General features: G+C 36.5%; 1 protein-coding gene across 1 annotated transcript in view; it reads left to right on the top strand.

Moving 5' to 3' along the window:
• Positions 1 to 17,890, top strand: part of LOC133644665 (voltage-dependent R-type calcium channel subunit alpha-1E-like) — a 495,634-nt gene that overhangs the window by 285,849 nt on the left and 191,895 nt on the right. The window contains exons 33-38 of the mRNA XM_062039342.1: positions 2,645 to 2,755; positions 2,829 to 2,909; positions 3,100 to 3,285; positions 6,933 to 7,024; positions 10,438 to 10,612; positions 10,691 to 10,818. Coding sequence (XP_061895326.1) covers positions 2,645 to 2,755; positions 2,829 to 2,909; positions 3,100 to 3,285; positions 6,933 to 7,024; positions 10,438 to 10,612; positions 10,691 to 10,818 — 773 coding nt within the window. The remainder of the gene's footprint in view (positions 1 to 2,644; positions 2,756 to 2,828; positions 2,910 to 3,099; positions 3,286 to 6,932; positions 7,025 to 10,437; positions 10,613 to 10,690; positions 10,819 to 17,890) is intronic.

The following is a 17,890-nucleotide window of genomic DNA, read 5'->3' as shown; positions in this document are numbered from 1 at the left end:
GCCACAATCTACACGTGTTACAACAGCATGGCTTCGTAGTAAAAGAGTGCGGGTACTAGACTGGCCTGCCTGTAGTCCAGATGTGTCTCCCTTTGAAAATGTGTGGCACATTATGAAGCATAAAATACCACATCAGAGACCCCCGGACTGTTAAACAACTTAAGCTGAACATCAAGCAAGAATGGGAAAGAATTCCACCTGCAAAGCTTCAAAAATTGGTCTCCTCAGTTCCCAAACGTTTACTGAGTGTTGTTAAAAGGAAAGGCCATGTAACACAGTGGTAAAAATGCCCCTGTGCCAACTTTTTTGCAATGTGTTGCTGCCATCAAATTCTAAGTTAATGATTATTTGCAAAAAAAAATTTGTTTCTCATTTCGAACATTAAATATCTTGTCTTTGCAGTCTATTCAATTGATTTTAAGTTGAAAGGGATTTGCAAATCATTGTATTCTGTTTTTATTTACGAACTGCACAACGTGCCAACTTCACTAGTTTTGGATTTTGTAGAACTTGAAAACGAAACTTAACATTTTGACAAGATAATGATTATAGAAACTTAGATATGGCTCTGATTTATTATTTGTGGTAAATGGATAAATCACTTGTTGCACATTTTTACCTTTGTGCCCAATAAAAAATGTTTCCTACACTGCAAGAACTGAAATATAGGCAATAATAATAATCTAAAATAAAGGTAAAAATAAAAACAAAAAAACATGTTTGAGCAATTTGCTTATCTTAAGTAACTGTACTAAAATCTGAGCTGTCTTATTCATTTATTTTTAGATATATGTCTTAAAATGTAAATAAGCTGCCAACAGAATAGAAAAATTGGATGTCATTTTTTACTTATTTTGTCTAATCTTCTTTTCTGGTTGGCAGGTTTTTGTGGTTTATTTTAGGTCACAAAGTACAGTATATCTCTAGCTGGGCTAACGTAGTAAGAAAACATTTTTATTTCACTTTATGCAGTGTAAAGTAGGCTGGGGTTTTTTTTTTTCAGCTAAACTGCCCAGCATAGCAAAAAAGGGACAAGGGGAACTGGCAGCAACATCTTTTTTTTATTATTATTATTCACCACAGCACCATATGGTTGGATACAAGCTAAATCATTGGATAAGCTCTTCTGTGGAGATGAGCAACTCCCTGCAAAAAATATGGATGGAATTATTTTGCCATCCCACCTTATGTCGCCCCCACTGTGATTTCTGTGTATTGACATTTTTTTCTCCAGGACTCTCACTGCTTTTTATTTCCTGAAATTGTCTTTTTTCCCCCCATTGGGTCGCTCAGACAGACAGATGCCGGGTGACTCAGCCTGTATTAAATATTGATCGGTAATGTCCAGGGGCTGCTATTTAGCATGACCTCATTAACCGTGGCTGCCGACCCCGGAGGAATGACTCCTTTTTATAGTGCAACAGCTGAGGGGTGCAGAGACTTGTGGTTATTATTTATGGGTGTGGAGGAATCTTCCATCAAACCTGTGCATGTGCAGATTGCACACTGATGATGCTTGAACTTGAACTGATCACCCTTCTCACACTGCAAAAACTGAAATCTAAGTAAGATTAAATATCTCAAATAAGGGTGATATTTGCTTATTTTCTGTCTGATAAGATAATTCTTCTCACTAAGCAGATTTTATGTTAGAGTCTTTTACGTGTTTTAAGTGTTTTGGTCCTAAATGATCTCAGTAAGATATTACAGCTTGTTGCTGAGATTTTATGACCTATATTGAGTAAAACATGCTTGAAACTAGAATATCAACTGTTGCAAAGCTGTGTCATCAACACTCACAAGTATAAAACTACTTATTTAAAGTAATAAGTTCTTATTTCAAGCATGAAAAAAAATCATGATTTTGACACAATTTTGTCTCATAATTAAAACAGATGACAGCCAAATGGACTTTGCTGTTTTATTTTCAATGAAACAATAGAGAATACGTACTCATATAGTAGTACAGTTGGCACAGTACAGTAAACTGACAGTTAATATTTAAACATTTAACATGTGACATTTCTAACGATTTTGAACAGAAATAGTTCATGCACATTCAGATGAATTCTTCAAAATTACAATTAAAAATGTTTTGCTGTATAATGACTGAAAGAGCACGCACTTGGCGCGATGATGTCATGTTATCGATGGAAAAATGAATTTTTAGACAATATGATTTGCCTGAGCGGCTAGAAGACCCCGAGAGTAACAAGCGGTTGCCTTGTTGTCTTCCATAAGAACAATAAACTAATTTTTAGTATAAGTTTGTTGGTTTCAAGAAATGTTATGCCGAGCGCATATCATTATGTCAAGATAATGGCACTAGCATTTACTTAATTTAAGAATATTTTTCAACATATTGAGCAAAAGGGTCTCTTTTTTTTTTCTACCAAGAAAAGTGCACTTGTTATTAGTGAGAATATACTTATTTTAAGGTATTTTGGGGTTCATTTAAGTTAGCTAATTTTACTTGTTTTGGAAAGTCTTGACAAGCCAAATTTTCTTGTTCTATTGGCAGATAATTTTCCTTAGTTCAAGTAAAATACCCCTAATTTTATTTTTTTTTGTTCTTGTTTTTGAACACTGACTTTTTTCAGTGCATTTGCTTGTATTTTAACTCCTGTTGTTTATGTGTTCTTAGTATTATTCAGCCCCGCCCGCCTATGAAGCAGTACTCAAGCACCTGAATACAGCGTTCACTGTTCTCTTCTCTGTTGAATGCATCCTAAAGATAATGGCCTTTGGTTTACTGGTAAGGAAAAAACAAACCTTTATATGATGTTACTTAAAACAACTCCAACCTTCAATCTTTTGTGTGTCCACAGAATTACTTTCGGGACACATGGAACATTTTTGACTTCATCACCGTCCTTGGCAGCATTACTGAGATTATAGTCGACTTGCAGGTACAAAAGAGAAAATCCCTCCATTGGCTCTTTCACAAAGAGATTCCACAATTATGGCATCGGGACATGTCCGTTGGGATAGGTTCAAGCCCACTCATGACCAGCAGAGGCAGCTGAAGACTAAAAAATTCATAACATCTCGTAATGCACTTTAATCGTATATTTTTTTTTTCCATTTTCCTTCTGCTAGTTCGTGGACACATTCAACATGAGTTTCTTGAAGCTGTTCCGAGCAGCACGTCTGATCAAACTGCTGAGACAAGGCTACACCATCCGGATCCTTCTGTGGACCTTTGTGCAGTCCTTCAAAGCGTTACCTTACGTTTGCTTGCTCATCGCCATGCTGTTCTTTATCTACGCCATCATAGGCATGCAGGTCAGACGCTCTTTTTGCATTTTTTTAATATGTGGCATACACATGAATTACCTTAAATGCTCCAATCAACACCTCTATTCAAATAGAATTTTGGCCAGGTGCATTGTCAACGTAAGCAAATAGAAAAAAAGGGTTTAAAAAACATTGTTATTAACGTCTCTGGCTGTTGGCTTGACTTGACTTTTTTTTTCAAAACAGGGAGAGTACATATTGATGAACACACAAGTGTAAATATTAGAGCTGTGGCTTTTTAGACGATATTCGATATTCGATATTCCGATATTGTCCAACTCTTAATTACCGATTCCGATATCAACCGATACCGATATATACAGTCGTGGAATTAACACATTATTATGCCTAATTTTGTTGTGATGTCCCACTGGATGCATTAAACAATGTAACAAGGTTTTCCAAAATAAATCAACTTAAGTTGTGGAAAAAAATGCCAACATGGCACTGCCATATTTATTATTGAAGTCACAATGTGCATTATTTTTTTAACATGCCTCAAAACAGCAGCTTGGAATTTGGGACATGCTCTCCCTGAGAGACCATGAGGAGGTTGAGGTGGAGGGGGATGGCGGCAGGGGGTACCGGGGGGTGTATATTTTAGCGTCCCGGAAGAGTTATTGCTGCAAGGGGTTCTGGGTATTTGTTGTGTTGTGTTTATGTTGTGTTACGGTGCGGATGTTTTCCCGAAATTGTCATTCTTGTTTGGTGTGGGTTCACAGTGTGGCGCATATTTATAACAGTGTTAAAGTTGTTTATACGGCTACCCTCGGTGTGACCTGTATGGTTGTTGACCAAGTATGAATTGCATTCACTTGTGTGCATGAAAAGCCGTAGATATTACGTGATTGAGCCGGCACGCAAAGGCAGTGCCTTTAAGGTTGATTGGCGCTCTGTACTTCTCCCTACGTACAGCGGCGTTTTAAAAAGTCATACATTTTACGTTTTGAAACCGATACCGTTAATTTCCGATATTACATTTTAAAGCATTTATCGGCCGATAATATCGGCAGTCCGATATTATCGGACATCTCTAGTAAATATGCAACATTGTCACCAGGTAGCTAATTTTCATCTTTCGTCCCTGCGGCAAATGACAGAACAATACCAAAAACAAGAGGACAACAAGGCCATGTACAACAATAAAACAATACTAATAGCAAGTAGAGTAGGACAAAAAACAAACAAACCAAATTACTAAGCAATCAAGTGACCACAGAAAGTTAGATTTAACTTGATAAAGTGCTTGAGTATTAAAGGCCTACTGAAATGAATTTTTTTTATTTAAACGGGGATAGCAGATCCATTCTATGTGTCATACTGGATCATTTCGCGATATTGCCATATTTTTGCTGAAAGGATTTAGTAGAGAACAACGACGATAAAGATCGCAACTTTTGGTATCTGATTAAAAAAAGCTTTGCCCCTACCGGAAGTAGCGTGACGTAGTCAGTTGATAGCCTCCTCATATTTTCCTATTGTTTTCAATGCAGCTAGAGCGATTCGGACCGAGAAAGCGACGATTACCCCATTAATTTGAGCGAGGATGAAAGATTCGTGGATGAGGAACATTAGAGTTAAGGACTAGAATGCAGTGCAAGACGTATCTTTTTTCGCTCTGACCGTAACTTATGTACAAGCTGGCTCATTGGATTCCACACTCTCTCCTTTTTCTATTGTGGATCACGGATTTGTATTTTAAACCACCTCGGATACTATATCCTCTTGAAAATGAGAGTCGAGAACGCGAATTAGACATTCACAGTGACTTTTATCTCCGCGACAATACATCGACGAAACACTTTAGCTACGGAGCTAACGTGATAGCATCGTGCTTAACTGCATATAGAAACAAAATAAATAAATCCCTGACTGTAAGGATAGACAGAAGATCAACAATACTATTAAACCAGGGACATGTAAATACACGGTTAATGCTTTCCAGCCTGGCGAAGCTTAAAAATGCTGTTGCTAACGACGCCATTGAAGCTAAATTAGTATAACGGGACCTCACAGAGCTATGATAAAAACATTAGCGCTCCACCTACGCCAGCCAGCCCTCATCTGCTCATCAACACCCGTGCTCACCTGCGTTCCAGCGATCGACGGAAGGACGAAGGACTTCACCACGATCATCCGTGCGGTCGGTGGCTAGTGTTGGCTAGCGCGTCTGCTATCCGAGTCAAAGTCTTCCTGGTTGTGTTGCTGTAGTCCGCCGATAATACACCGATCCCACCTACAACTTTCTTCTTTGCAGTCTTCATTGTTCATTAAACAAATTGCAAAAGATTCACCAACGCAGATGTCCAGAATACTGTGGAATTATGAGATGAAAACAGAGCTATTTTGTATTGGATTCAATGGGGTACCGATACTTCTGTTTCACTGGTTACGTCACACGCATACGTCATCATCCAAAGACGTTTTTCAACCGGAAGTTTAGCGGGAAATTTAAAATTGCACTTTATAAGTTAACCCGGCCGTATTGGCATGTGTTGCAATGTTAAGATTTCATCATTGATATATAAACTATCAGACTGCGTGGTCGGTAGTAGTGGGTTTCAGTAGGCCTTTAAGAGATACAAAAAGAGAATTGCATATTGCCCGTTACAAAGTGTTAAATAATGGCGTTATATTTGTTTGTTAATTCTAAGGTCGTAAAGTGTTATGATCTGTTACCTGGGTCATGGTTGATGTATGTTTTGTGGGGCCTTTTTCCTATGTAAGTCTGTTTCCGTGCTCTACCCTCTTTCCTTTCTGTCATGATTGGTATAACAGACAGCTTCGTGCCTGGAGCTTTGTATAACGTTTAGAAGTGAAAGCCTTACATCTTTACACCTAAATAGTTTGATTCATGTCTTATTGTGTGCCTTATTAATGTATGACTCTAATATTTGATCCTTTTTTAATTATTTGTACATTTTAAATCATATTAGTTTGTTGATGATTTGTACATTTTTATTTCAATGGAAAATGTTAACTTCTATATGTGTTGTGTTTGAATCATTGTTAATGTGATCATGTGCTTACTGCACGTTGTCTTCTAGCAAATTGCCTAATGTGGCAAATGTTGGTCTGCATTTCTCCCTTTTCTTAGCATTTTACAATGTCTAATTTTCACTAAGCTTTCACTCCCTTGGACACACTGCCATCAGAAGACTTTGCCTTACACTCGGGAAACAGTAGATGGCAAAAAGATAACAAAAAAAGAACAAACACCTTCTTTTTTGTAGTGGCGCATGACGTTTTATTGCAATTAAATGGCTATGTTTTTATTTTTTTGTAGTATAATTAATGTGTACACTACAAATAATTTATTGGAGTGTGTCATAACTACAAAGGATTGTAACACAAAACGTGACTAAGAAACGTTGCCTGTACGACACAAATGGCCAGCTACATTTTTCTTTCTACTATGTTAATGCTCTCTAAATCATTATCAAAGTAAAAAAAAAAGTTAATAATAGTTAAAATGGAATAAAATACCAACGTCTCTCCAGTTATCACCTGGTTCCATTTAAACACCATTTATGGTTTAGGTAGGGCCCTGGCTATAATTGGAGCATTTAAGGTATTTGTTTTTTTACTGCAAGCTGGTTATTTGTTGATTTTATTGTTGACACCGTGTGACTCAGGTGTTTGGGAACATTAAGCTGAATGAAGAGACACACATTAACCAACACAACAACTTCAAGTCCTTCTCCGGTGCTCTGATGCTGCTCTTCAGGTAAAAGCCGACTTTTATAACTACAACTATGGAATGTATTGAGTTTTAATTTACCATATTTTCCAGACCATAGATTGAATGGTCTATTTTAGATATTTTTCATATATAAGGCGCACCGGGTTATAGGGCGCATTTAAGGAGTCATATTATTATTAGGGCCCGCACGGCCCATTGTCAAAGGAATCCCAAAGGGAGTCCTTTTGCAATGGGACGAAAAGGACCTATTGTTATTGTAAGGTTTATTATTATTATACCGGCCGCCTCTTCGAGCTGCAATTTGACCCACTTAACATGCTTCAAAACTCACCATATTTGACACACACATCAGGACCTGCGAAAATTGCCATCTAATAAAAAAAACAAACCCCAAAACTCAAAATTGCGCTCTAGCGCCCCCTAGGAAAAAACAAAAACAAACTGCCTGTAACTCCCACTAGGAAGGTCGTAGAGACATGAAACAAAAAACCTCTATGTAGGTCTCACTTAGACCTACATTTCATAATTTAACATCCTCGGGCAAAAACCAACAGGAAGTTGGCAATTTCTCCTTCAAGACAAAAGTTTACTAAAAACACTCATTTTTGCCTCTTTGAGCTGTAATTTGACCCCCTTAAAATACTTAAAAACTCACCAAACTTTTCACACACATCAGGACTGGTAGAAATTGCGATCTAATAAAAAAAAAAACGAACCCCAAAACTCAAAATTGCGCTCTAGCGCAATTTTTGAATAAAACAGAGACAAAACTGCTCCTCAGAGGAAAACACAGACAAAAGTGCTTGTAACTTCCGGTAGGAACGTCTTAGAGACATGAAACAAAAACCTCTATGTAGGTCTCACTTAGACCTACATTTCATAGTTTGACATCCTTCAGCAAAAATCAACAGGAAGTTTGATATCCCCCCCTTCAAAACAACATTTTTGTAAAAAGCGGTCACCAAACATCAAACATTATCTCCTCTGAGCGCGTTTGTCGTTTCGGCTTCAAACTACTACAGGAGAGAGATTGAACTCTTCTGATTGACGGATACTCAAAGAGTTTTGATAAGTGCTACGGTTTTGATTTTACGAGCCTTCAAAGAAAAGAACCACTGTGCCGCAGCACCTAGGAAAAAAACACAGACACAACTTCCTTAACTCCCAGTACGAATATCGTAGAGACATGAAACAAAAACCTCTATGTAGGTCTGACTTAGAGCTAGATTTCATACACTGACATCCTTCAGCAAAAATCAACAGAAAGTTGGCAATCACCCCTTCAAAACAAAAGTTTCATAAAAACACTCATTTTTGCCTCTTTGAGCTGTAATTTGACCCCCTTAAAATACTTCAAAACTCACCAAACTTTTTACACCCATCAGGGCTGGCGGAAATTGCGATCTAATAAAAAAAAACGAACCCCAAAACTCAAAATTGCGCTCTAGAAACCCCTAAGAATAAAACACAGACAAAACTGCTCCTCGGAGGAAAACACAGACAAAAGTGCTTGTAACTTCCGGTAGGAACGTCTTAGAGACATGAAACAAAAACCTTTATGTAGGTCTCACATAGACCTACATTTCATAGATTGACATCCTTCAGGAAAAATCAACAGGAAGTTTGCAAAAAAGTATTGGGACATTTAGGACTACCACTGGACAAAAGTATTGGGACACATAGACAAAAGTATTGGGACACTAACGCCTAACTCTGGACAAAAGTATTGGGACACTAAGGACTACCACTGGACAAAAGTATTGGGACACTTAGGACTAACAGTAGACAAAGGTATTGGGACATTTAGGACTACCACTGGACAAAAGTATTGGGACACATAGACAAAAGTATTGAGACACTAACGCCTAACTCTGGACAAAAGTATTGGGACACTAAGGACTACCACTGGACAAAAGTATTGGGACACTTAGGACTAACAGTAGACAAAAGTTTTTGGACACTTAGGACTAGCACCTGCCAAATATGCGGGCCCGACCAATGCTGCTTGCAGCTTTAATTATTATTATTTTTCTAAATATAAAACACTTCCTTGTGTTCTACATAACATGTAATGGTGGTTCTTTGGTCGAAATGTTGCATAGATTATGTTTTACAGATCATCTTCAAGTCGCTTGCTGACAGTCGCTTCCGGGTGTGCCGTTTTGTGGGCGGTCTTATTTACGTGGCTCACCTACGGCGGCATCTTCTCCCGGCCATCTTTGTTGTAGCGGTGTAGCGTGCAAGGACGGGAGTGGAAGAAGTGTCAAAAAATGGAGCTAACTGTTTAAATGACATTCAGAATGTACTTAAATCAATAACGGAGCAGCATCTCCTCATCCGGAAACAACAAGTGTCCCGTGAAAAACCGTCCGACCGAAACTATCTAACAACTAAAGTTCCTTGGGTGAATAATGAAAAATCACTATACCGGTATGTTTTAGGGCTTTCATGGCGAGTTTACTGACAGGTATAAGTAAGAAGAAGCTTACCGACTGCGGGGTCGGCACGGACTACAAAGGCGGACGCGCGCAATTTTCCAGGATTTATGCAGATCCCAAATACAGATCAGTAGGTACCAGAAGGTAAAAAAAGTTTCTCTTGCATAATATTGTGAAACAAAACGGCACATAACATGTCTTACCTTATACACACATCTTAAAAAATACTTGTTTGTTTAATGCGCCGACAATCCATCAAGCTGTGCGGCTATATAGCTTACCAAAGTCGGACTAAAACATATTGATAGATTTTTGAGCGCCGTGTGTAATGTTCTATATTTTCAATGGAACATATAGAATGTTGGTGTTGTTTACTTGAGTCATATTGCAGTCTACACATATCTCTCATGTGTGACTGCCATCTACTGGTCACACTTATCATTACACCATGTACCAAATAAAATTCCTTCGAGGTCGGTAAGCAAAACCAGAATTATTCCGTACATAAGGCGCACTGTCGAGTTTTGAGGAAATTGTTTTTTTAAGTGTGCCTTATAGTCCGGAAAATACAGTATATACACGTTTTTATAGCTTTGTAAAACACTATCTCAATGTATTTCATAATTGCACTATTTTTAAAGTAATTTGACTTTTACAGGACTAGAGAAATTCTTCAGTCCTGTAAAAGTCAAGTTACTTAAAAAATATATATATATTTAATTCAAACATTCTTGGTGTTGACACTTATTCTTAGTCAGAATGCAATGCAACAGGATTTAGTCCAAGATTTAAACTGAGGTTGACGTCACCTGCTGGGATGATGTTGCTAGGTTACAATAAGACTTTGCTGACAAAGAGCACCCAAAAGGCCACCTGTTGGAGGATGGATGCTGCAGTAAAGCACTCAACTCCTTAAGTGTTTTCACATACTGAACCATAAATATGTTGTGACCAAGAGAAGAAAGGGGTGGATTAAATGTGATAAAAATGTGTTTGCAGGAGTGCCACAGGGGAGTCCTGGCAGGAGATCATGTTGTCCTGTCTTGGTGGGCAACACTGTGAGGCAGACCCTGCTAACCCTCTGCGGGCCCTGAGCACTGAACAGGAAGGAGGCTGTGGCTCGGATTTCGCCTATTTCTACTTTGTGTCCTTCATCTTCTTCAGCTCCTTCTTGGTAATAAGAGCTGATCTTTTGAGTTTGCTCACAGAAAAGAAAAGAAAACACCACCTTCTGTGACCTCTTTCTTTCCAGATGCTTAACTTGTTTGTGGCAGTCATCATGGATAACTTTGAGTATCTGACTCGAGACTCATCCATCCTGGGACCCCATCACTTGGATGAGTTTGTCCGAATCTGGGGGGAGTATGATCGAGCTGCCTGGTCAGTGTCTCTCCGTGTTTTGTCATTTACCGCTTCCAACTTGTAATATTTAGATGTAATAAGGTATGTAATGCATACCCAGGTGATGATCATTTTATGGAAATCTGACACACTGTAGTTTCCTAGTTCACAACATGAGGGAAAATACTATTTTAAAATGTAAGATGACTCACTGGGCGCTTCATTGGGTACACCTGGGCAAAATAATGAGATCTCATAAGTAGAGATGTCCGATAATATCGGACTGCCGATATTACCTGCCGATAAATGCTTTAAAATGTAATATCGGAAATTATCGGTATCGGTTTCAAAATTATCGGTATCGGTTTCAAAAAGTAAAATTTGTGACTTTTTAAAACGCAGCTGTGTACACGGACGTAGAGAGGAGTACAGAGCGCCAATAAACCTTAAAGGCACTGTCTTTGCGTGCCGGCCCAGTCACATAATATCTACGGCTTTTCACACACAAAAGTGAATGCAAGGCATACTTGGTCAACAGCCATACAGGTCACACTGAGCGTGGACGTATAAACAACTTTAACACTGTTACAAATATGTGCCACACTGTGAACCCACACCAAACAAGAATGACAAACACATTTCGGGAGAACATCCGCACCGTAACACAACCCCCCCCCCCCCCACCCCCCACCTCAACCCCGCCCACCTCAACCTCCTCATGCTCTCTCAGGGAGAGCATGTCCCAAATTCCAAGCTGCTGTTTTGAGGCATGTTAAAAAAAAATAATGCACTTTGTGACTTCAATAATAAATATGGCAGTGCCATGTTGGCATTTTTTTCCATAACTTGAGTTGATTTATTTTGGAAAACCTTGTTACATTGTTTAATGCATCCAGCGGGGCATCACAACAAAATTAGGCATAATAATGTGTTAATTCCACAACTGTATATATCGGTTGATATTGGAATCGGTAATTAAGAGTTGGACAATATCGGAATATCGGATATCGGCAAAAAAGCCATTATCGGACATCTCTACTCATAAGTAACCAATTTTACTATATGATAGTTTTATAGCTGTGATTTTTTTCGTTTCGCCCCTTTTATGTTGCAAAACAACTCATGTCATCTTAGAACTACCAGTGAGGTGCGGTCAGGGGAGGCAAGTGACATAGAAAACCTCACCTGTCATCGTGATGAATAAAAAACAATAATAACTTCAAATAAATATCAGCAGCTGTACTGTGAATTGTTTTGTGAATACATTTTCTACAAAAGTCCAGTCATTTTAATCATTTTGAGGTAAAAATCGAACATTAGAATTGTTATCAATTATAATACATACATACATACTGATGTATGTGTATATATATATATATGTATGTATATGTGTATATATGTTACGATCTGTCACATTCACGTCTGGTTGTGTTTCCTTGGTTTGTGTTTATTTCCTGTGTAGCGCTCTTATGTTTGGTTCCTTTTCCTGCTTGTCTCCCTGAGTGCTATTTCCCCTCACCTGCCGCTGATTGGCAGCTTGGCCACACCTGTTGTCAGCTGGCTGCTATTTATGCCTACCTCGCCCTCCAGTCACGGCTCGATGGTTGTTTCCCGTTTCCTGTATTCAACTGCATGGTCCCTGCATGTGCATTTTCCAGGTTGCACTATTTCCTTTTGACATTAAAGTCATGTTTACAACAGAACCTGACAATGCATATGTGGGCTCTGTACCGAGGATGTCGTTGTGGCTTGTGCAGCCCTTTGAGACACTTGTGATTTAGGGCTATATAAATAAACATTGATTGATTTATATGTATATTTATATACATGTATATATGTATATTTACAAATATTTATATGTTTATATCTATAAATGTGTATATGCATGTGTATATAAGTATATATTTGTGTATATAAATGTATATGTGTGTGTGTGTGTGTGTGTGTGTGTGTGTGTGTGTGTGTGTGTGTGTGTGTGTGTGTGTGTGTGTGTGTGTGTGTGTGTGTGTGTGTGTGTGTGTGTGTGTAAATGTATATGTGTATATATATATATATAAATATATATATATGTATATGTGTGTATATATATATATATATATATATATATGTATGTATATATATGTATATGTACGTGTTTATGTGTATATATGTATATACAGTATATATACATGTATGTATATTTATAAACATGTGTATGTATACATATATAATGTGTCTATACAAACATATACCATGTGTATATATGTATTTATATACATACTGTATATATGTATTTGTGTGTATATATATATATATATATATATATATATATATATATATATATATATATATATATATATATATGTGTTAAAATATATATATGTATGTGTGTATATATGTATATATATATATATGTGTCTATACAAACATATACCATGTGTATATATGTATTTATATACATACTGTATATATGTATTTGTGTATATATATATATATATATATATATATATATATATATATATATATATATATATATATATATATATATATATATGTTAAAATATATATATGTATGTGTGTATATATATATATATATATATATATATATATATATATATATATATATATTTATGTATAAATATATATATATAATGTGTCTATACAAACATATACCATGTGTATATATGTATTTATATACATACTGTATATATGTATTTGTGTATATGTATGTTAAAAAATATATATATATATATATATATATATATATATATATATATATATATATATATATATATATATATGTATGTATGTATGTATGTATATATATATACATATATGTATGTATGTATATATATATACATATATATATATATGTATATATGTATATATGTATATCTTTACACACATAGATATATGTATGTACGTATATGTATGTATTTTTTTTAAATCATTTTAATTTAAAACGGTAATACTAACTTTCGAGAGTTTTACCGCGGTCATCATTATTACTGTTCTACTTGTCATGATCAAAAATAATATAAAAAAACAAATAACAACAAATAAGAAGTGTCCTTTATGTTATAAATGTATTTTTTGTATGATTAATATCATATTCTAACATTTTCTAAAATAAATGTAAACATTTCCTAATCATATAAAGGGCAGAAATGTTCATTATTGTGTAATATGTATTTCTAAATATAATCTGCAGGTGTACCTAATAAAGTGTGGGGTGAGTCTTAATGTAATCTTTAAGGTACAAATTATGTTTTTGGCCTCATTCACCCTAATATGTTTTTTCCAGTGGTAGGGTCCACTATAAGGAGATGTACAAAGTTGTGCGCTCTATCTCACCTCCCCTGGGCTTTGGGAAGAACTGCCCCCACAGGGTGGCATGCAAGGTTTGCCCCGCTACCCCTCTCATCCAAAACAAAAACAAATTAAAAACATAGTCATCGTCCCATCGCGTTGGATCTTTTCTGACCTTTTCTTTTGTGTCACCACCTTGCTTGACCGTTTAGAGTTTGTTCTTCCAATGTGCCTGGGTCAAAGAATGACGATAGTCCGGTGTCAGGGTACTTGGAAACAGGACTGCCTTTGCTCACTAAGACATACAGTATGTGTAAGGACACCTCATTTTGCCAATGCTGGGAGATGATCATGTATTCAGGAACTAAGGGAAATATTCTGTTTTGATTGATTGATTGAGACTTTTATTAGTAGATTGCACAGTACAGTACATATTCCGCACAATTGACCACTAAATGGTAACACCCAAATAAGTTTTTCAACTTGCTTAAGTCGGGGTCCACGTTAATCAATTCATGGTAATTCAGAGTCAAAGGGCTACCTTTTATTAACAGATAATGTTTTAAATAATATTTTATGTCTTTGTCATTCAAAAGCAACAATAAGTTAAGCAGTGTTAATTTAAAAAAATAATAATACAAACCAATAAAACAATTTGAGTCTTAACTCCACTACTGATAATTAAGATGCAATTGTTTGCATTTGTAAAAAGTAGTAGTTAACCAAAATGTTGAAACCAAAAAACAACAAAACACACAACACTTAATTATAAAGACTAATGATGAAAGGTGTTTTGCCTAAAATGTGCGGCTCATTTTCTTACATTCTTATTTGTTATTAAAGTGTAAAACAAAGATAAACGCCATTAATATTCAAACTTAAAACCAATAAAACAGACTGTCCTTGCCATACAAGTTTAAATATAAGTTAACCCCAGTTAAAGGCCTACTGAAACCCACTACTACCGACCACGCAGTCTGATAGTTTATATATCAATTAGGGGTGGGGGGAAAAATCGATTTGAATTCGAATCGCGATTCTGACGTTGTGCGATTCAGAATCGATTCTCATTTTTAAAAAATCGATTTGTATTTTTATTTTTATTTTATTTGTATTTTTATTTTTTTTATTAATCAATCCAACAAAACAATACACACCAATACCATAACAATGCAATCCCTCATTGACATTATCATTAGACATTAAAATAAAAAAGAACAATAGTGTCAGAGTGGCTTACACTTGCATCGCATCTCATAAACTTGACAACACACTGTGTCCAATATTTTCACAAAGATAAAATAAGTCATATTTTTGGTTCATTTAATAGTTAAAACAAATGTACATCGTTGCAATCAGTTGATAAAACATTGTCCTTTACAATTATAAAAGCTTTTTACAAAAATCTACTACTCTGCTTGCATGTCAGCAGACTGGGGTAGATCCTGCTGAAATCCTATGTATTGAATGAATAGAGAATCCTTTTGAATCTTGGCAAAAATCTTAGCCACACGATTATCAAATATAATAGGAAAATTAATTCATACTGACCAAACTGGCTTCATGGAAGGTCGACAATCTTCAGACAATACAAGGAAATTGTTTAATGTTATTTACTATGCTAGAAGTCTCCCTTATCCCACAGCAGTATGTACTGTTGATGCAGAGAAGGCATTCCACCGCATAAACTGGTCATTTATGTTTTGCACATTACGTAAATTTGGATTTGGAGATAATTTTATACAATGGATGAAGATGCTTTATACAAGGCCCATGGCATCAGTTAAAACCAATAATCATATTTCAGAACCTTTTTTGTTAAAAAGAGGAGTAAAACAGGGATGTCCTGCATCTGGATTATTATTTAAAATAAGAAGTGAAAATAATATTCAAGGTATAAAAATTGGCTCTCAGTATAATAAGCTATCGATGTATTGTGACGACATAATTTTTTTACCTGTCACATGTTAACTCCTGTCTTCTTTATATCAATAATGTCATCACTGAATATGGCTGTTTATCAGGGTATAAAGTTAATTGGGATAAATGTGACATATTACCACTTAATAAAAACTGCAAGAAATTACAAGTTCAGAACTCCAAAATTAAATTGTATTGCATTATTATGGTATTGTTGTGTATTGTTTTAAAAAAAAAAAAAAAAAAAAATTGTTTTTGAATCGAGAATCGTTTTGAATTGAAAAAAAAATAGACTTTGAATCGAATCGTGACCCCTAGAATCGATTTTGAATCGAATCGTGGGACACCCAAAGATTCCCAGCCCTAATATCAATGATGAAATCTTAACATTGCAACACATGCCAATACGGCCGGGTTAACTTATAAAGTGCAATTTTAAATTTCCCGCTAAACTTCCGGTTGAAAACGTCTATGTATGATGACGTATGCGCGTGACGTCAATCGTTGAAACGGGAAGTATGCGGACACATTGAATCCTATACAAAAAACTCTGTTTTCATCTCAAAATTCCACAGTATTCTGGACATCTGTGTTGGTGAATCTTTTGCAATTTGTTTAATGAACAATGGAGACTGCAAAGAAGAAAGTTGTAGGTGGGATCGGTGTATTAGCGGCGGCCTACAGCAACACAACCAGGACGACAAAGATGGATAGCAGATGCGCTAGCCGCCGAACTCACCTTAACTTCCTCCGTCTTGCCCACCGCATCTGTGATCGGGTGAAGTCCTTCGTCGCACCGTCGATTGCTGGAACGCAGGTGAGCACGGGTGTTGATGAGCAGATGAGGGCTGGCTGGCGTAGGTGGATAGCTAATGTTTTTAGCATAGCTCTGTGAGGTCCGGTTGCTAAGTGAGCATCAATGGCGTCGTTAGCAACAGCATTTTTAACCTTCGCCAGGCTGGAAAGCATTAACCGTGTAGTTACATGTCCATGGTTTAATAGTATTGTTGATCTTCTGTCTATCCTTCCAGTCAGGGATTTATTTATTTTGTTTCTATCTGCATTTGAGCCCAATGCTATCATGTTAGCTCAGTAGCTAAAGAGCTTCGCCAATGTATTGTCGTGGAGATAAAAGTCACTGTGAATGTCCATTTCGCGTTCTCGACTCTCATTTTCAAGAGGATATAGTATCCGAGGTGGTTTAAAATACAAATATGTGATCCACAATAGAAAAAGGAGAGAGTGTGGAATCCAATGAGCCAGCTTGTACCTAAGTTACGGTCAGAGCGAAAAAAGATATGTCTTGCATTGCATTCTAGTCCTTCACTCTAACGTGCCTCATCCACAAATCTTTCATCCTCGCTCAAATTAATGGGGTTGTAGATTCCTATTGAAGCCTTTAGCTTGACGCTCCTCTACTTTCTCCTGGCTCCGCTTGCTGCGGCAACAACAAACAAACTCCAGACGCTCCTCTTCGTTTTGTATCGTTTACTTGTCACTTAATTATTCAAAAACGTAAAACAATAACGATGTGGGAACAAATGAATGGAAAAATAAAGCGAGTTTGTTACAGCAAGAACGAGTTAGAAAAAGTAAGAGTGAGGTCGAAAAACTGTGTAGCTCAATTCCCCCGCACCTGACTGTCATTACCCATAATGCACTGTGTCCAAAAAACCAACCAACCACACAGATCCTTCCACCATATATGCAATTTAAACAGTTACGTTATCAAATCATTTAGACAAATGTAATAATTATTCTAAGCATGCAAATAAAGTAAATAGTCCCATTTTGGCTGAATAAACATAAAGCACCTTCCATAAAATGTAAATGAACTTAAACAGCATTTAGGCTCCTACAGGGTAATCGTCGCTTTCTCAGTCCGAATCGCTCTAGCTGCATT

Source organism: Entelurus aequoreus, linkage group LG27, assembly GCF_033978785.1.
Source record: "Entelurus aequoreus isolate RoL-2023_Sb linkage group LG27, RoL_Eaeq_v1.1, whole genome shotgun sequence".
Taxonomy (NCBI): Eukaryota; Metazoa; Chordata; class Actinopteri; order Syngnathiformes; family Syngnathidae; genus Entelurus; species Entelurus aequoreus.
This window is presented reverse-complemented; position numbering and strand designations above follow the sequence as displayed.